The sequence below is a fragment of the Chlamydotis macqueenii genome, chromosome 4, assembly GCF_036417535.1.
Source record: "Chlamydotis macqueenii isolate bChlMac1 chromosome 4, bChlMac1.mat, whole genome shotgun sequence".
Taxonomy (NCBI): Eukaryota; Metazoa; Chordata; class Aves; order Otidiformes; family Otididae; genus Chlamydotis; species Chlamydotis macqueenii.
Window position 1 is genome coordinate 68134362 of NC_141559.1, and position 20309 is coordinate 68154670.

The window sequence follows — 20309 nt, forward strand, 5'->3', positions numbered from 1 at the left end:
TGGAAAATATGCAAGTCACTTTTTAATCAGTGTAGCATAGCTGATTGTGTAAAAATCTTGCACTACGCACACATCTGGAGTCCTTTCTCTACAGGATGCTCAGTGCTTACCCTGATCTGGTTTAATACTGCCTGCCAGCTGTGCCGAGGAGAGAAAACATGCCTCGACAGCAATTGGTGAATGACAGTCCAGCTTCATAATTTCAACACTGTTAGGACAAAAGGGAGAAACTAATAAAAATGAACCTCAAGCAGAGTTTGAGGGAGTTGGATTATTTTCTGTGGGGTGTTCAGAAGTGGCATTACTACAGATGGCTATGGCAATAGGCTGGAGGGCATCTCAAGCCGTAGTGTTGATTACAATAATAAATAAAATGGGTGTACATCTGTGTGGTATTGAGACTCAGCTCATGTTTCCCAAACCTAAACTGCCTTCTGCCCCTTCCAAATCAGACAGTCCTCTCTCTGTTGGGAATGCTTTCTGGCAAGTGCATTGGACATTTTCTGAGCGAGGTATTGAGTTGTCTCAGGAAACCTGCATACAGGTACAGCATAAGCAATGCCAGGCCAGTGCTTGAACCTGTCTCAGCCCAGTTCCGTTTGTCTGTAGACATTAATGGGAGAGCTGAGCCAATAACCAAAGAGCTGAGCAACAGCATTCACTGACTCGATATGCAGGGAATGAGTTCTGGGTGCAGCTGGCCAAAAGATTGGCCATTCCCTTTAGTATCTCTTAGCAAAGAGATAAGCAACTTGGGCGTCAACTTGGTCAAAGCCTAGGTTTTGCCTTTCAGATGCCAGTGTACAGTCACAGTCAGAGTACACTATGTGAAGAAGGCAGTTCTTTGTGTCCCTCCCTCTGTTAATAAAACTAGTCAGGAAATCTAAACCATTAAAAGCATGAAAGCTTATTTGAGACTTCCAAAGCATACCTGCAGCATCTTGTATGGTGAGAAGTGAGATGGAATAGGTTTTAGGTCAGCCACATTCTCTGGTAGTGTGTATCGTATGTGAACCTCTTTGAAACTTATCTGGGAGTGCAGACATCCTTTGGGTTTTCAGGCCACTCTACTGAGGCTCCATGATTTTCCTGGCTTAACAAGGACAGCTACTCTGCTGTCTGTCCTCCCCCTCGATTTAATTTGTACAAGCTTATCTATCTGTGTAGTGTTGAACCTCATTCTCTTTTCTAACTTGTAGTTCATGGAACTGACGGTGAGAGAGAGGGAGGATGTCACTGCACTCACTGGAATAACGCGTTCAGAAACCTCTAAGGGACCTCTCAATTCCTTCATCATCTCTGCTGTTATGAAGCATTTTGTGTTAATCATGTGAGATACTGAATGGATACTGCCTGTTGCTGGAAAAGCAGTCATGTGACTTTCTCTCCTCTTTCTTACAGACCATCATAATTAGATAAAATTAGCCTAAAATTAGCCTTTCTTTTATATGAAAATATACCAAATTATTTTATTTTTGTGAACTTTAGACAGTGATTACAATTGTGAATGTTCTTACTACTGCTAAGTATTGCATTGGCTGTTTAACTCAGGTGAAAGATGCCTGGATGTACCTGTGCAAAACAAATACAAACTTGAGGCCTAATTAACTTTCTTCAGAGTAGCAACTTTTGCTTTCATTTTTGAGGAGTAGTGGTCTCTGTAGTGCTTTGAACCAATATCTGTGCCACAGTTATCGAACATATGTGGAAAACTGTGGCCCTTGCAGAAACTGGAAAACAGGGAATTTTGAGGAATCTCAGTGAAGCTGCCGGAACACCAGTCACTGAGGTAACTAAAAGCTGGTACCATCAGGGCTACAGCATCTCATTCCCAGTTATCTGTGTTCAAATTTTAAATAATTCAGGTTATATAATATAAGAGAAGATCTATGCTTTCCTCAGTTTATAGTTTACAACTTCTGAAGAGAGAAATGAGTAGGAGAAATGCTGTTGTTCCTACAGTCTAAATATTTACTACTTTGATCAAAGTTAAAGTCCAATATGTCTGCACAACCCACACTATCATGAAGTTGCTCAGTCCCTGCAGCATGCTAAAACAGACAAGGATATACAGTGCACCAAGTTAAATCCTTGCCTGTAATCTGTTGTAAATCCTTACCAGATGGTGGCCTAAAGGGAACTCTAGGTAGCTACTGCAAACAAATAAGTGGCAAAAAATAGCTGCTGTGGCACAAACAATACGCTACAGAAGTCTTATTGCCTTCAGAAAATGAGAGAATGCAGTTTTTGTGGGAATACTTCTTCAAAGCTTTCTATTTGACTTTGTGTCTGCATGATATATGCATATTTATTGCGGCCTCCTAAGCAAAGATTTTTCTAAAGGCTTCTGTCTTTTTGTTCTTTTTCCAAAACTTCAGCAAGAACAGAACTTTCTTTGTAGCAAAGAACAACTAGAAAATCTTTGCAAAGGTTATTTTGAAAGGAGAAATCTTTCATTCTAGGTGTCCCATAACAGTCAATATTGTTGCAATTTCTTTTTTTCTTTCAACCATTTCCTGACCAGGCTCTTCAACGTTGTCTGTGCATGTTGATGGAAAGCAGAATGTGCCTAAATAGAAAATGTGACTGCACTAAGGGAATAAACTCAAGTTTGGGGCAGCTGTAAGGTGTCAGGATTTTCTATGGAAGACTTATATTACCAGCTTGATCTTCCTGACTAGTAACAACCTTGAGAAAGCTAAATTTATAAAACTTCCATTGTTTCATCCATATTTTTGGGAAATTGGGGAACTTTTTGTGTGCATGAATGAAGTTCATTGACTGTTACTATTATCTGATCCACTGCTGTATTATTTCTTCAGTGGATCAATGGTATTTTCCGTCAGGGAGGGTGCAGAGGTGATCTTAATTTCACATCCTGGTTCCTTCAGCAGCTGTCGCTGTCCTCATCTTTAGGAACTGTCCTGCCTGTGGTCTGTTTAAAGCTCACCCTGGTTAGACCACTCCTACAGTTTCAGTCCTGCTCATAGCTTTGCATCACATCATTACCTACTTCATATTGCAGCTCTGCCCCTTCTCACGTTGCCCCTCACTCCGTCCAGTGTTAAGCTAAGACTCATTTCTAGGTGGTCTAGTAGCTTGTCCCTTCAACTATGAATAAAGCAATATGTGCTTTACAAGTCCACTGAGACTTTAAAAATGCATTTACTGTGTTTTTGCTTGTGTCATATTGTGTGTTGCTGCATTTTGAGACCAAGCCAGAGTACTGTAGGACAAGCATATTTCTCTTGCTTTTGATCAACATGTGATTAAAGAATGACGAGTCAGAGAATGGGAATGGGCGATGATCGTGTTGATGAGAGAAAACAGCATACTGAGGGCAGAAGAAGGTGAAAAGGCAGATTCCAGTAGCAGATGAGACGAGAAGTTAAAATACTTAAGCTTAAGTTAGTATGTATTTGTCATTTTTTACTTCCATTCAAACAACTTCTTCCAGCCATTGTAGAATACCAAGTTCTAGGGCTTGGTATGTCAGTTTGCATGTCAGTTGTGAGGTACAGCAGTAAGGTTTGTTTCTTACTTGCCTTTTTTTTTCTTGTCCAAAGACATTGCTGATGGTTTAGGGTTATAGTTTTTGCACCTTATTTCTTTAGTGCAGGTGAATAAACAGGTGATTGAACAGAGGAATTTCCTTTCACCATCTCTGTAGTGTAAGTAGGTGGTCTTGTGTGTGGGCTTCAGAAGTGAGGGAAGGCAGGTGTCACTCAGAAGTTGTGCTGGAGGGAAAGGTGGCCAAAATGGCCAGCCTCTTGCAAGGAGCGGGAGGGTGGAAGCTGAACCAGCCTGATGTTCTCACTAACTCAAGGTAAAAAAGATGGGGATTCTATAGAGAGATAGCTTGCCTGAAAGTTGTGGGGAGAATTTATCTGAGAAGGCTGGTTTTCGTCTTAGTTTGAGGACAAGGGTTATGGCTGAAGTCTGTCTGAGGGAGACATTGTGAAGAGGAGTGAACCTTCTGAATCTGGAGTTCAGTGTGTGTAGTTCATTGACTCTATTATAGATTAAATTACTGATATGCATTAGAATGAGATAGCATTAAAGCAGTTATTAATTTATCATATATATTATCTATGTAGTTTTCCCCTGTTGTTCTGAAAAATCTCCATTCAGTGCAACAAAAGTCACAGAAAGGCTGGCAAAGAGAAGGCTGCAGGGAGACCTTATAGCAGCCTTCCAGTACCTAAAGGAGGCCTACAAGAAAGCTGGAGAGGGACTTTTGAGAAGGGCATGTAGTGATAGGACAGAGGGTAATGGCTTTAAATGGGAAGAGGGTAGATTTAGATTAGATATAAGAAAGAAATTCTTCCGTATGAGGGTGATGAGGCCCTGGAACAGGTTGTCCAGTGAAGTTTTGGGTGCCCCATCCCTAGAAGTGTCTAAAACCAGGTTGGATGGGCCTTTGAGTGACCTGATCTAGTGCAAAGTGTCCCTGCCCATGGCACAGGGGTTGAGCTTTAAGGTCGCTTCCAACCTAAACTGCTCTATGAATCTATGACATGAATGCTTTAGTCATGGTTCTTACTGGTTTGCTTGAAGTTCTTTTCAGAATAGAAGCCTAATATGTTATATTATGCATAAGAAGATAAATTAATTTCTGGCCTAATTTGATTAATGCTAGAGTTGCACTATAACTGAATGAGCTCAATGGAATTGTTTGAGTAAAGATGAAGCATAACGTTTCCAAAGGTTTTACTCCAACTGTTTTCCTGTCACCTAGATTTGAAAAGCTTTCTTGGCAGAAGAATTCGTAACTAATTTATGTTGGTACTTAATAGCCAGACAGCTTATTTTAAAATCTCTATTATTTTTACTATCCCTTTCTGTAGAGCAGTTCTAAGAAGCAAGCCTAGTGCTAACTGCGTTTTCTTGTCTGGGTAACGAGATATTGAGCGTATGTACACAATACGCGTGCAATGCAGGACTTGGTGATTGTTTTCTTAACCGAGGCTTCTCAGAGGTGCTTAATATTTCATGACAAATTGCATTGGTAAATTAACAGTTCATCTGGCTAGTTAGATTTACTAGGGCAGATGGCATTTCGCATGTGTGATGAGAACAGGAAGGAGACAGAGCACAGCTGTAATGTCATTAGCCGTGTAAATGAGCCTCACAAGGTAAATCTCTTTAACCCCAGTGATAAAATGTTCTATGCTAAAGCCTTGGATTACTGGTCCTGTGAAACAATGTGCGCAGCTGGTCAAGCCGAGATTTTGGAAGTAATCCCATTAATTTGGAAATAGAGGACACTGCTTTTTATCACACCTTCCTAGCATGTTTATATTTGAAACAAATCAGCCTCAAGGTAGTGCCTTACCAATAATGCAGAAGAGAGTCGTGTGGAGTTACTTTAGTTCAATTTTAAATAAAAACATACGTGAATGCTAGAGATGAGATGTTCTAGCTAAGGGGGAAAGGTGCTTCAGAAAAGCATACGAAAATCACAGGCTGAATTAAATTTGAGCTGAGGTGTCTCTTCACTGCTGCAGTGAGCAGGGTAGCTATACCTGAAAACATGATGCTTGTGTTTACACATAGTACCTGGCACAGGACCTTCCCCTGCTTGTCCCTTAAGTGCTGCAGTAGTAACAGTGATTACTGTGAGTGTGTGTAAAACCTAATGTGCACGTTCTGGATTCTGGAAAACCACTAAGGCAAGTTTGTGTTTACAGGTGTGTGGGTGAGTAAGTGCGGGTAATCTCACATTCAGTTATAGCCAAATTTTTTTTTTTTTAATGGGAATATATGGGATTTCTGTATTTCATTTGAAACTAATTCACTGGGAATGTCTCATCTGGCTGATACTGAAGGCTATTGAAATAGTAGATTCATGACAAAAAGTGGTCAATCACTGTGTGCTGCCTGGTGAGAAAAACACCCTGAAGCTTCACATTACTTCTAAAAAATCATTACAAAGTCATATAAATAGTAAATCTTCATTCAGCAGGGAGATCTCACCTTCTGAAAAACTGAAGGGAAAAATGGGCTCTGTAATACTGGCTGTTGCGCTATGCGTGAAACCTGTATTATTCTTAGTATTTAACTTAATCCACATGGGAAATTTTTGTACCTATTTTCAGGCTTTCGTGTTTATTATAAACCTAAAGTTCTTTCAGTTTCTGATGAACAGGCTTTAGAGCCTCTAAATTTCAAAAATTCATTGAAAATGCTGTTTTCTCTATCAGTTTGTCATAGTGTGTTCTGGTTGATTTCTGTAATTTCTTTTTTTTTTGACTGGCAGGCTATGAATTATGGAAACAGTATAAATAAAACCTGTGAATCAGGAACATTCTGAGCAACTAATCACAGCGGGGGTGGGAGGGGGTTTGTTTGTATTAAAGTATTGGATGTTCTCTTTGGAAATACTCAAAACCTAACTGGACATGGCCCTGAGTAACCTGTGGTGGGTGACTGTGCTGAGCCAAGGGTTTGGACCGGACACTCTTAGGGGGTTCCTTTCAGCCTCAACCATCCTCTGTTCCTCTTGAGTAGTTTTACATATGCGTACACAAAGGCATACGGATGTCCATAAATATATATGTGTGTATAGATGTATGTAAAACTCGATGTAAAATGGTGGTTTGTTTAATTTTCATTTTAATTTATGATGGGGACAGATGTTCAACTAGAAGAATGGGTAAAATCTTTCGACTTCTATTTAACAGGAAAGGCTAATGCTCTTAAAGTTTTATATTGTAGTGATTCCCGACAGTAGGAAACTTATCAAAGGAAGCTTTTAACAGTAATAAAATTTAGCTTTCTTACATGCTTCCTGGCAGTGCTATCACACCTCCGTTAAATAATTTGTAACAAGAGGTCAACATGACTATAGAATAACTTTGGAATAGTTTAGATTGGAAGGGACTTCCAGAGGTTTCTGGGTCTAACCCTTTTCCAAAGCAAGATGAATCTCTGAGTTAGGAGCAGCCTGGAAGTAAGGACAGGTTGCTGGGGGCTCTCCTGCTTGGCTCTGGAGTAGCAGCAAGGAGGGCAATACCACAGAGTCCTGGGCCGTTGGCTCCCGTGTTTGACCACTTGCATGCAGATGGTCTGTACTGCTTCCTGCCATTGAGGATCACAGGAGCTATTCCTTTTTCTTCCTTCCCACTGCACTCTGATTACAGTTAGTAGAAATTTCTCTTTAGCAGCTGTTCTGTAGTGTGTTGTCACACAGTGCTAAATGGTTGAATAAATATGTAAAGAAGAGGGTTATTTTAGCCCTTTTCTTCTCCTGCTTGCTAAAAGGCATCTAGCTGTAGAGAAAATTCACTGCATTATGTATTTTATGGACCAGTGTTTCTTAAATTTACTTACTTGGTAGGTATATAGATATTAACAAGAAGAAAGAAATGTTACCTCTGATGAAGCAGAAAAAAAAATATCTAACAGACACTGTGAATTACATTTTTGGGGTTTATGCAGTTCTGCCTCACTTGGCACTATACCGTCCTTGTGACTGAAACTCCCCAGGAAACATAGATGCTGCCCTGGAATGGGCTTGATGCAGGGAGGACTCTTTCGATCTCACTGTGCAAGATGTCTCAGCTGCAGTGGTGGATCAGTTGTGTGTTGCCCATGCAGTGGTGTGTGTCCTGTCCTTCACCGGTTTCCTGGCTCTCAAGGTGCAGAACTTGAAAGGATTTGCATAGATTGTAACTCTTGTTCTTCCTGGGTGCTTATTCTCTGTATGCTTTGGGTTTACTTCTGTTACTATGGGTAGCCTTATCTTCTGGCATATACATAGTCTTTCCAAAATGAGGTTGCCTCACTGCAGAGAGTCCTTAGAATCACAGAATTGTTTGGGTTGGGCCCATCCAACCCCCCTGCAAGGAGCAGGGACATCTCCAACCAGATCAGGTTGCTCAGAGCCCCATCAAACCTGGCCTTGAATGTTTCCAGGGATGGGGCATCTACCACCTCTCTGGGCAACATGTTGATCATCTACTGCTAGAACTTTTTCTGCATTTTAGAATATACTTCCCATCTGTGGATGATTTACAGCTTGACACTCCTGTGATATGTTAACAGATTATTATTTTTATTTTTTAATTGACAGTCTTGCTCACTGCAGCCTCCTTGCAGGGAGTACCTTCTTTAAAACGGCGGTTGCTTTGCTGTTCCGTGTTTTCGTTCCTTGGACACAGTTTTCTACAAGGAACTCTTCAGGATCTCTTCCACTTGCAGATCAGTCAAGTCAATGTTCCCACTGCAGGGTACTGGGGAGGGAGGACTGTGGGTGCTGTTTGCTTAGGGGTTTGGTGTTTTGTGAGCCACATGTGGGATTAGAGAGGAGTGAGATCACAGCCCCTGTGAACTCCCTGAACATGTTTCACAAGTGCTACAATAAATTTTGAGAGGGCTTGGATTTTTGAGAGGTGAGCAGTCAGTTCTGAACCTTCAGGACCTGTATTGATCCCTGGGATAGGTAACTCAGTGGAGGTTTTTATGAAGTATATTTGTTTGCATATAGGGAGACTACCGATGAGGCAGTAGTGCCATGAAGTCCAGCTCTGTATGAACACGGAGGGCAGAGTGCTCCTCTTTGAGGTGTAGTATGCTCCTTCATCTAATGTGTTTCCTCTTCATCAGAGGAGACCAGAAGTCCAGTCACTCATTTCTCACAAACATCTAAATGCTCCTGCTTTTGCACAGCATAGTATGGAGCACACGCTCTGAAGCAGAGGTTCTGCAGAGCTGGTGGTGCCCCTCTTCAAGTGCAGGATGTCACAGAAATGACCAGGAGCCCCAGTTCCCAGCGTAGTTCCCGTAGGGTTGTCAAAACCTCAGTAAGGGTAGACTGGTGATGTTCCAAAAAGGGGATTCATTCATTGCAGCTGCTGGGGTTTACTGAAAGAAACTGGTGTGGTAAAATGATATTTATAATGTTAAGCAGCACTATTTGTGTTAAATGCCTACTTTCTTTTTTTGGTTGTTACTGTATTATGTCTATGTTGTGAATGTTAGAAATGAGTGTGTTAGATGTTGCTGCACACACAGTAAGTTAGCACATGGTAGGCTTTCTGATTTGTTTTGGTGGTGTGGGATGCTCTTATGCCAAGTCTGTTTTGGTCCAGAGGTGACCAAAAAAACCCAAAAAAGATTGTGATAATGGTGATAATGTTGGCAAGATGGCCTTCTTCCTTGTATCGTTCAGTCAAGAAGTCATTGTTAACATGCTTGCTTTGCACATTATGTATCTAATGCTGTGTGTGTGTGTGTGTATATATATATATGTATGCTTGTAGGTACTTTGCATAAACATGAAGCAAAACTGATACCCAGAACATTGTCCAAGTAATTGAAAGTTTGTGATTAACTTTTAATAATGATTTTATGGTACAGAGGATGACCTCGGAAAAACCTTCACTGTATTTCAGTGAGAATTGATTAATTGATAGATAACCTCCTTATCTTCCTGTGAGCTCATAAAGTATACAGTTGATTAAAAATGTTGTTGCTAGACAGATTTATGGAAACACTTATGTGCTTGCCTACCCTGTTGATGTCTGTTCTTAATTTCATCTTGCCTACCTACCAGTAGAATTCATACCATTCTCTTTCCCATTTTATATAATTTGTTGTTTAAAACTCTGGACTATTCTTGCTTATTTTCAGATCTCATCAGAAAACTAGCACAGCAGAAGTTTGGAAATACACAGGGCGATTATCAAAAGGTAAATTGTCTGTATGTGTCTACATAAAATAATGAAAACAATGGCTTTGAAATTCAGTTTTGTTTCTAAAACAGGAAATAGTATTTTAAAGTGGTGTTAACAGGATGGAAGAATGAAATTTATGAATAACAAGTCTGATGGTTTAATACAAAATATAGGACCTAAAACCTTTCAAAAAACATTACAAAGCTGCTGTAAAGAAGCTATGCATAGTTAAGGCTTACTTAGAAATTCCAGCTGTAATATGATGTGGTGTCTGTTACACAAAGGTTGAAGGGTCTTTGTACTGAAAAATACTGCTTTTGTTTAAAAACGCTTAGAGAGAACCATTACTGCTCAGCTCTCATGTTAGCTTCAGCTATTGTCCTCAAAAAGCTGAATTTATATGCTGGTTCTGATGCTTTGTAAAACAGAGCTTCCATAGCCTACTTATAAAATATATTTTAGTTTATGTAGCACGCTAATCACATCAAGGATATTTTCCATTCTGTCTTTAGATTTGTGATTATCCTGTAACAGCTGAAATTCTTAGGTATCTGGTAGCAAGAGAAGACAGAATGTAACATGCATCTGATTTTAGGCTGTTCTCAAGGACTGTGTGAGCTGACACAGGCAGGATGCAGGACCAGCCACAAAACCATGGATGAAATGCAAAGAGTAAATTTATTTTCATTCCCTCACAAACCAGGAGATCTCCGAAGCAGCACCCAGGCAGAGGCACACAAGTGGGAATGCAGGCACTGCAGTGCTCCGTCCTTGCTGGAGAGTTACTGAAGCTGCTGTTTTCCCCTGTGTGTCAGGGATTCGTGCAGGCATGATTTACCACTGTGCTTTCATCTTTCTCACAGCAGGGCAGGCACCTTAAGCATGTTCGATAGGGTGTCTCTGAGTCTATCCCAGACCTAAGTTATCTAAACACAGATGTTCTGCTTGTCCAACCCAGAAGGCTTGTTTACTTGTCCAACAATTAGTATGATGTATGTGTTTTTCTACACCCCAGCTGCAGGTCTCTTGGGCGTGCTTACAAGCCTCCTTGCCAAGCTTCCGTTGTTTTCCTACAGGGACCATAGCCCATTTTTGAAGCAGTATCACTGGTTGAGTTCCTGCAGGAGGAACCTTAACTGGACAAGTTAGTTTGTATGAACCACTTGCTTGTAGTCCCTGCAGTATGGTGTACCTGTCAGGAAGATGAATATGGCACTTGGCATACAGGCGCTGAGCTATTGCCTTGAATCAGGACGACCTGAATTGTCTTCAGATTTGAAGGGGGAAAGCCTTGTGCTTCCACATCTTCCTGACAATAAGCCAGCTTGATAACCTCTGCATGACGTCTGAGTGTGTAGGTATTGTTGTTACGCTGCATCAAGCGACTCCCACGTGCTTGTTTGGTGGGGCTCTGTGAGAGAGTCGCATCACAGATTGTGCCTGCGCACGCAGGGAGGAATGTAGGGTGGACTTGGTTGGCAGTGTCTTTGGGCAAAACCTTTAGACTGTAAGTGGTATACCTGAGCAGGAGTGTAGTATTTAGTAACCAGTGCATAAGTAATGAGAAAGTTGAGACTAATGACAGCTGTAATCCAGCATAGTGGAGGCACTTGTTAAAATACTGGGTGGCAAATACAGTATTTGGTGTGCTTAAGAAGCAAAACAGATATAGGCTGTTTATAGGTGCTAATTCTGACCTTAATAGAATACAAAACTTTAAAACAAGTTTGGAAAAGGAAAATATATCAGGACAAGTAGAGCGTCCCTCAGAAGACAGGAGCATCAGTGAGAGGTAGCTGTGAAGAGGCCAGCACGGCTGCACATGTGCCCCTGGAGCAATTTCCAATGGGGACAGGGAAGTGTGGATGTCACTGAAGGCTGTGAGTAAGTAGTTAGAAATGTTGCCTGTGGTTTTGATCACTCTAATTTAGGGAGAATGTACTTGGACTAGGATGGGTTGAGAAAGTGTCGATGAGGGCAATCTGGGAAACACACAGGTCTTTAGAGGAGACTGGAAGTGTTTGCTTAGCTTAGGAAAAGAGTTGGTAAGGAGTGTGGTTACTCCTTATATATGGAGAGGAGATGTCAGGAAGAAAAAACTGCTGTTTGGGCAAAAGATGGTGCTATGGCAGAAGCAAAGGGGCAGAAATCGGCCCCTTGTGTAAATCCATGTGAGAAGAGGACGTGCTCACCAAGCGTTGGGAACAGCCCTTCAGTAGCAAGAATAGGAAATCTGCTTCTCGTATTTATCCTGTTAAATTTCTGCTGTCATTCCTCTGTATCGTTTTTTTTTGTTTGTTTGTTTTTTTGTTTTTTTTTTTGTTTTTTAACCTATTTGTAGAATGTGTTAGCGACCCAGGAGGCCCTTCCCACTTTTGTGCTGTGTGTCCCTGTGTTCCCACATGGACTCTTACCATTGACGTCTCACCGTCCCCTGTCAGGGACAGCAATCTGCCTGGACAGCCCAGCAGCTGAATGCAGCTGCTATGCCTGCGCAGGGGGAGCCAGCTCACTGTTGCTGCCATCACTTTACTTCCCCTGGGAGATGTGCTTGCTTAAAATGTTCAACACCACACTTGGTACCAGATTTTTAAGGGAGGGTGAGCATTTGTTTTCCTCCCATTAAAAATATAGTACCAAATATGATTTGGAATGTTTTAAGCATGTTGTACCATAGAAGTTTCAAAAAGGTGTGTGTGATTCTGAAAAAAAAATTCCTAAAAACTTGAGAACATTTCTGATTCTCACACATCAGGCTCTAGGTTGAGGGGTCTTGCTTTCTTCAGCTTGTCCACTTCCTTTTTCTCTTCCACTTGTGAGAAAGGGGAAAGTGTTACCAGCTGTGATGTTGGTAACATACAGAGATGAAGGTGAAAAATACAAGAAATTATATTTCCATTGTGGAAACAAAGGGGAAATTGGGTTCTTCTCAAATTCCTGTCATTAAATATTTAGTTTCCAGTGTTTTTCTGAAACTACAGGTAAGAAAACGGTTAAGAACCTGATAAGTACAGTTCTTCAGTCTTTCTTGAATGCCTTTTCTTTTTTACTTTTGAGTAATTTAAAATAAACCTCTACATAATTAGTTAAAAGTGAGGGTGAATTTTTCGTGTAATGTGTTAAGGTCCCAAAACTGCTACTGAAACTACTGCTCTTATGCTGAAATAAAATAAGCGTCGAGAAGAAAAAGTTAGTCAGGAATATCATAGGTCAGTTATGACAGGTGGAATTAATGAAGCAATTGCTAAGCTGCAAAGTAATGCTACCTCTGGCCTTCTCTTCTGTGATGTGCTGGGAATTATAAGAAGCAGATGCTCAGTGAGGAAATAACTGGTCTGTTGTTTGAAGATGGAAATATTTGTTCGACAAATCCTAGATTCCTTTCACTTGCCAAGGAAACCAGAAATTATCTGCTATGTATTTTATTGTAAGTCATTTTCTGTAGTTACTTAATGGTGCTTTTATGGATTATTTTACTCCAGTGGCTTTTTATTATTGTGTCTGTGTTGTTGTTTTGGTCATGGTTAATTATTCATTATTCACGTGATTTGTTTTTGTGCATGCTGCCTGTGTATTACACACATTCTCCATTTGTTTTGACTTCCACAGCCAGAAAATGTTGTCCTGACTCTTCAGGTAATGTTTTATGGTAGATGTAGTAACCATGTCTGTATGCACCACTTCTATTAAAACATCCATAATTATTTTTGATGTTATTTTAAGTTGTGTGTTTTCATCTAACCTGTTTTTAAATTTATCTTGTCAGATAATTTCTGAAGTGTTCAGCTAACTAGAAAGTGGTAATTCTTTTGCAAAAAATCTACCCAAACTCTTCTTCCAAGCATCTAGTTTGTCTTCTTCAGAAGGGAAAACAGCTTTTAACCAGTAGTTAATAGTAATAATTAAAAAAAAATAGGTTTCATCCTAGAATTGGTAATTAGGTCAGAAATTTGCAACTCAGCTAATAGTGCTGGTTGCTGTGTTTGGATCAGTTGGTAATTAGGAATTGTAAGGAAGGGCATCAGCAAAGCTGGAACTGGAGCATGATTGATAGCTTGTGGGAAATTGTAACTTATTTTGCAGGACAATAGAGAGCCTCAATTTAATTCTTTTAACTGCCAAGTTGCCCTTGTGCTGGTGGATTAGTAAAACAGAAGAGAACTCAAAGTAGCAGTCCAAATTAGTTCTCCTGAAGTTGGGAAAGGAAGGGAGAAAAGAGATTTATCGGGGAAGGACCACTGGGGCATGCCCATGCCGTGCTGTGCAGCAGACACCTGCCCCATCGGGTCCTGGATGCGTTGGCTTGTGTTGGCAGCAGAGGGAAGCAGCCTGGCCAGCTCGCAGCTTGTCCCTTGGCAGCCACATCGCCTTGCGTGGGGCTGTGCCAGGGCTGCCTGGCCCAGCTTCTCTCTCCTGGGGCACTTGCACTCCTTCCAGCGTAGAAGCTAGTTAGAGTATTGCATTGCATCGTTCCCTTCACTCCTTCCAGCTTTTGAAAGCATCCTTTTATTTGCTGCTACTTTGCTGTTTGGCAGCAGAATAAATGTCGTTACCTGAGAGAGCTTAAAACCCATTCCTTCATGTTTTCCAGTCTCTAAACAGTTTTTAGTTCAGCAGTTTGGAAAAACCTCTGCCATTGCAATTTATCATCCAGTGAAGTACTTCCCTTTGCGGTTCAATCTTTACACTCATAACTGATTAGAAAGGAGAATAAGCCAAGCTTCCCTCCCCCTTCTCAGATTAAATGTTGATCTAGTCAGTCTTGCTGACATTTGTGGAGCCTTTTTGGAAACAAATGTAAGAAACAGTAAACTTGTGATCCAGGAAATCAGACGCGTTAATTTTTAACCTATTTCAATTGCATTGATTCACATTCATTTCTTGTGAGCATATTTCTCTCTTAACACTCACTCCTATAGTTTACCTAGCTAGTATTCTAGCTCAATAATTATTCGCTATTAGTATCTACAATGTTATGTATCTTTTTTTGTTAGAAAAGTTGTCAATTACTGACAAAATACACCAAGTCCATAACCTCGGTAACTTAGATGGTTTAGTCTGTAGTTTGATTTTTAATTATTTGCTCTATGTTGATTGCAGTTACTGTATGATATCTGCTATTACCACTATTTTTGTCTGAATTACAGGCCATCTACTATGAAATTGGTTTTATAATCTCCGCAGCCTTGGGATTGCTATTTGTTTTGTTACTGCCTCTTGTGGGACTTTGCTTCTGTATGTGTCGTTGCTGTGACAACTGTGGTGGGGAAATGCATCAAAGACAGAAGAAAAATGCTGACTGTCAGAGGAGCTGTTTTGCAACATTTCTTTTTGTTGCTTCTTTAATAATAAGGCAAGTGTAATAAAAAGAACAATATGAAGCTTGGTATAGCACTAATTTTGCAGTGTCGTATGGCAAATAATGTTACTGTATTAGCCTACAGGTGCAGAAATTATTTTATTAGACTAATATTATTGCTTATTAAAGAAAATGTAACTGCATTATAAAAATGCTGCTACCATTGCTATCCACAGGTCATTATGTACTCACTTGAGAGGAATGTAGGTGTGAAACAAAAAAAAAATTCAGCTTAAATTTAGCAAATGAAGTTTTTGCAAGTCTTAAAATCGCAATTGCAGAATGTTACGTTAAACTTATGAACATAAGATACTGTGTTCTGTGTTCAATTACCATCCCATAGAGAACTTGAGGTACAATGTATTGCTTTGTTCTTGATAGTGTACTAGTGGTGAGAAAAGGAATTGTGTGACCTCCTTCAGTATATGATGTCCTCCAGATTTAAAATAATGGATTGTCTTTTGGGTACTGAGTTGTTTAAACCATGCATGCACTCACTGTAAAATCCTGGAGTTTGGAGACATCTTTATGCTCTTAGTGTTGGGAGCATACTCCTGTTCTGTGCTGGGTGTGTAATCGGTGATGAGGGACTTCAATCAAGACTTTTATTTTCCCTGTAGTTACTTTCAAAACATGTTTGCTTTTCAGGCTTTTTATTTTCCTTCAACGTCTTCATATTTTCACTTGCCTACTATCCTTATTTTGTCACTTTATTAAAAAAAAAAAGTCTTTTAATCTATACTGTGTGACTGTTCAGTCAGGTGGGACTTACTTTGCCATTTCACTGTAATCTAGATTTTTTTTTTTCTTTTTACTGTTGTTTGTCATGACAAGTTGAGGCCTTGCCTATGCTCAAATATAGACCACGCTGATACCAGGTGAGGGAACATGCTCTTTTCTGGCAGGCATCACTAACAAACGTGACACGAGTATTCTGAAGACCAGAAAGCTGAATGATAGGTGCATCCCTGCCATGATGACAGGACAAAAGTTCTTCATAGTACAGTGGGGCCTTGAAGAAAGTAAGTTATTAAATTATCTCCCAGTATGCTGAAGCTGAAGGTAGTTCACAGAGCTTGCCAGCTATCCTTACACCGCGTTGCAGGATGCAATGTTCTGGTTATAATGGCTGAGGAATGTTGTCTGGCAGCAGAGAAATGAAGAGATCATCCCCCTTGTGGGTCTCTCTGAGTTGTACATCTGGTGCCAGCTATTCTTGGGGTATTAAGCATACCCAGCATTCGCAAATGCTTCCTCCCAGGTCATGACTGGGAGATCAGTAATTGCTAGTAGCATGCTTTTCAGGATTAGGGAAGCTGCCTCTTTTACTCATCCTTTTTCCTTTTCTATAAGACATCAGGAGTATCAGATGCTTGCCCTAAAGAAGGAGTTGGCCTGAGCTCTGTCTGTGGGTTTCCACAGGTGAAGATAATCTTGTATGACTCCCTGGCTAAGTCTCTAATGCTGTGAGTGCTGTGCAAGGCAAGACAGGACTTTACAAGGCTAATGTTACTGACCCCAGCCTGACTGAGAGCTCAGATCCCCAGTATGCCTCCATACAAAGCAGGATTCTGCTGCCCTTCCTGGATCTTCTTTCACGAGGGAAGAGAAGGTGATGTGCCTGGATCTATTTAAGCCTGTGTCAGCTTGCTTACTGCCGTGCTGAAACACGAAAGGACAGTCTTGTCCTGGGTAGCCATTGCCCAAACAAAAAAAAAGAACTGGAGAAAGCCTGAGGTTTACTTACAACTGTTTCTCCATTTCTTATACTGTACTCAGACTGTGTCTGCTTGTGGATTTATTCTCTACTTTTCCCCCAAGTTACCATGCAATTTCAGCTTAGGTGGAAGATCTGCCTGTAGTAGTTGTTCCCAAAATCAAGCTTCTCAAGGACTGTGCCACAGCTGCACATGTAAGCTGTGACAACAATCACATGGTTTAGTTCTGTGCAAGTAAAATGGTTATGGCTACTTGCAGACAGAGCCAAAACGACAAAAACTTGATGATCACCACTAATACCGAGTTACATCAAGATGCACCATGAAATCACTAAGGTGGGTCACAGATTGTTCAAGTATAGTGTAAAGTTCATGCAGCATTGGAGGCCTCCTTTGGGAAGAATCCCTGCCAGGTGACTGGAATGCCACAGACTCCTTCACAAAGTGCTGTGCAGCTTCCGAAGATGCGTTTAGCAAGGCAGGCATCCATCAGAGTACCCCGAACCCACACCTCTGCCAGTGGAGCTTTGCTTTATGGGGCCTCCAGTGGAATGTACGTGCAGGCAGCTGCTGGAGGGAGCAGGAGGGATATCTAGGGGGTGGACTAAATCAGGATTACCATCTAAGTGTATGTTCTGCATCTTCTCCGTCCAGACTGGCTTTCCTTGCCTGAAAAGGACAGGTCAAGTGCATGGTAGAGAGTATTAGTAGGAGAAAGACTCTTAATGCTTGCCATAGATTGTGTACACAGGTAATAACTCTTGAAAACTCAGGTAACATGGGGATGGCTTTTCTATGTGTCAGCATGCAAGTTCACACTGACATACGAATGCTGTTAATGTAGATTTTAGCTAGTAGATTTTAATCGCCAGAAACATTCTTTCTTCTCACTTTTCCACTGATACAGTGCTCTGGCAACTAAGATGAGGTTTTAATACTTAAGTTTACTGGAATTATGTGTAAAGGAAATACAAAGATTACAGTTTTTTTTAAATTAAAAAAAAAAAAAAAGACCAACTCTATGTAGATGCACTGTCTGAAGTTGGGGCATACGTGGGAAGTATACTTTCCTCAAGGAGAAGTATAAGAAACAATTCAGAAGAGTTGTGATTATGTACACAGTTGTTTATCTTAAAGTAGATAGGCCTTAAGCGTGTCATTTCCAGTACATGCACTTTGTGTTTGAAATATTTCTTTTGGTAGATTGAATCAGAAATACATGTAATGTTTTTGGTAATTCACAGATTTTATACATGAATGGTGTCCTGCAAAGTAGGATTCTATTGCTAAAGAGCACAAGATGTAGAAATAATCTATCCAATAGGTAGCTGAGTAGATTTGATATTCCAGATTTATAATTGAAACAATTATATGCTTTTCTTCAAAGGTTAACTGAGAGTTTAGGGACAGAGACCTGCTATTTCATTTTATTTAATAGTTGTCTGAAAACGTAGGCAAACACACGTTTTCTGTGGGAAAGAAATATAATTTCTTTTATTCCTCTACATCATAAAGGCAAGGAAGGGACATTTGATTTATAAGAAAGCATACATTGCAATACCAAATTTAATACTGGTGATAGAAAGTGTCCTGGCTATTGGATAGGAAAACACAGTCAGTTTTCTGTCCTTTCAAGAAAGCCTATGTTAAAAGTTCTTTCTTGAAGTTGTGGATGTTCTGTATGAAGCTAGGGAAAGCCAAGGCTTATACTTGGTGTCTTGGCAGATACCACATGTAGGCTTCATAGAAGGCTGCGTGGCTTTGTGAGATGGTAGTGCATGTGGTTCAGAATCTGGGAATCAATATTATCTGAAAGAACTGATGAAGAAGTTGGTACAGAAATCTCTAGCTTGTTATTTCCTTTAATTCATTAGCTAGTAGTGAGGAATGTGGCATTCTTCCAGTATGTAAATCTGTTCAGGGTTTCTATTCTGTGACCTGAAATTTTTTGCAAGCGCAGCTAAAGGTCCCTCCCTGCAACTGGATTAGTAACATATATATTGGTCTGTGAGACCTGACAAGAAATTGAATGTGGAATATCTGACTCCTAAAGAGACTGTTTAAACAGGTCTCTAATCTGTTACAGAAAAGGCATGTCCTTTTCATTCCCACTTTTTGCCTTTCTCCATGTAGCTGCTTATTGAATGTTACTCAAGGCTCAGTTATATAATAAATAGCTTTTTTTCCTCTCTCATGTTGTGTATTTGTTTCGTTACATTCAGAATGTCATTGCAATTGTTCCATGTGCCTTGTCTGCTTAGAGCATCTCTGCTATCTTGTTTCCTCCCACTCCTTCCATTTAGGAGACTGAAGAGAAAAATGATCGTGCTAGAGTCGTACAAAGTACTGTTTTGTTAGCTTCCCATTGACCTTTCTGCTCTGTGAGCATAACATTGAAAGGACATAAAAATGCTGGCTGTCCAAAGAACAAGGATGTTGTTATGAACTCCGAACCTAAGTGATACACAAATGTTTGCTTTTCCTGATAGCTTGTGATAGTTTGTCTTCTGATTTAAAAAAAAAATAAATTAAAAACAATTACCATCACTGTAGAGTGAAATAATGTATTGCATGTGTCCAAAATGAAACTGCTTGCTTGTGCTTATGTTGAAAGTTACTTAGTTTCTTGGCTTTTTATGCTTTCTGAGCTCTCATTCCATGGGCGGTAGCTGATGATAATGGCTGCTTGAATGCTGGTCATAGTGGAAACAAAACTATACTGTTTTCTATTAGTTAAATAAATAGTAAGATAAATGTTGGTGTCCCTTCATTTGTTAGTGTCTTTGGGGAAGGTAGTTAATAGCCAGTTTTAAAGACGTAGCTGTGAAATTTTGGGTGGAGAAGCAACCTCTTTATGTCAAACTCTGTCATCCTGTTTGGAGTTTTTTTGGATATTAAGAAAAATGTTAGTGAAGCAGTCCTAATGGACCAGCACCTGTAGCGTATAGTCTTGCCATCTCTCCCTGTGAAATGCTCTGAAATCAGAATTTTCCTACTGACAGTATTTGTCAGACCGTAAAAATTTTTGTACTTGAGATCAGTTTTACCGGGAGAACAAGCCTTTACCTCGTTTGGGAAAGCTAAAATAGGAAAAGCAAAATAAAGATAAAGATTTGGTTTTGGATCGGTGATAAGAGGGGATGAGCATCGTCAAGGTGTTTGCTCCTGTCTCGCCAGAATTTGCAAACCATGTTATTCTAGGTACCCATTTGCTCTCCACCGTCTCATTTCTCATTCTCACGAATACACAAGAGAGGTGGTATTGTGGCTTCCTTTGAACATCCATTCTTTGGAGCAAGAATTATACTTACCATTTACACTTTACCCTGTAGGGAGCCTGGTATGGGTTTTCTCTTACTTAAAAGTATTAGCATTTGTGTGGTCTTGACGCCCCAGCTCTGGAAGTTTGACGTTCTGGGAGGAGTACAGTACGGTTTGTGTTAGGGACTCTCTTCTCTTGTCATTTGGACATCTGTAATGGCCTTTCAAGCCTTTCAAGCTCTTGTATTGAGCTGTGTACGACAGTGCAAAGTAAGAGAGTGAAGAAATGTGCCA

The 20309-nt window shown here is 40.3% G+C and overlaps 1 protein-coding gene across 6 annotated transcripts in view; it reads left to right on the top strand.

The window, feature by feature from the left end:
- Window positions 1–20309, top strand: part of PROM1 (prominin 1) — a 64066-nt gene that overhangs the window by 12349 nt on the left and 31408 nt on the right. For 5 of the 6 annotated variants that reach the window (XM_086746410.1, XM_086746413.1, XM_086746411.1 and 2 more), the window contains exons 3-4: window positions 9634–9692; window positions 14825–15030. In XM_086746410.1, the coding sequence (XP_086602536.1) occupies window positions 9634–9692; window positions 14825–15030 (265 nt within the window). Of the gene's footprint in view, window positions 1–9633; window positions 9693–13286; window positions 13314–14824; window positions 15031–20309 lie in introns of all 6 variants that reach the window. The other variant, XM_086746415.1, reaches the window with a different exon arrangement.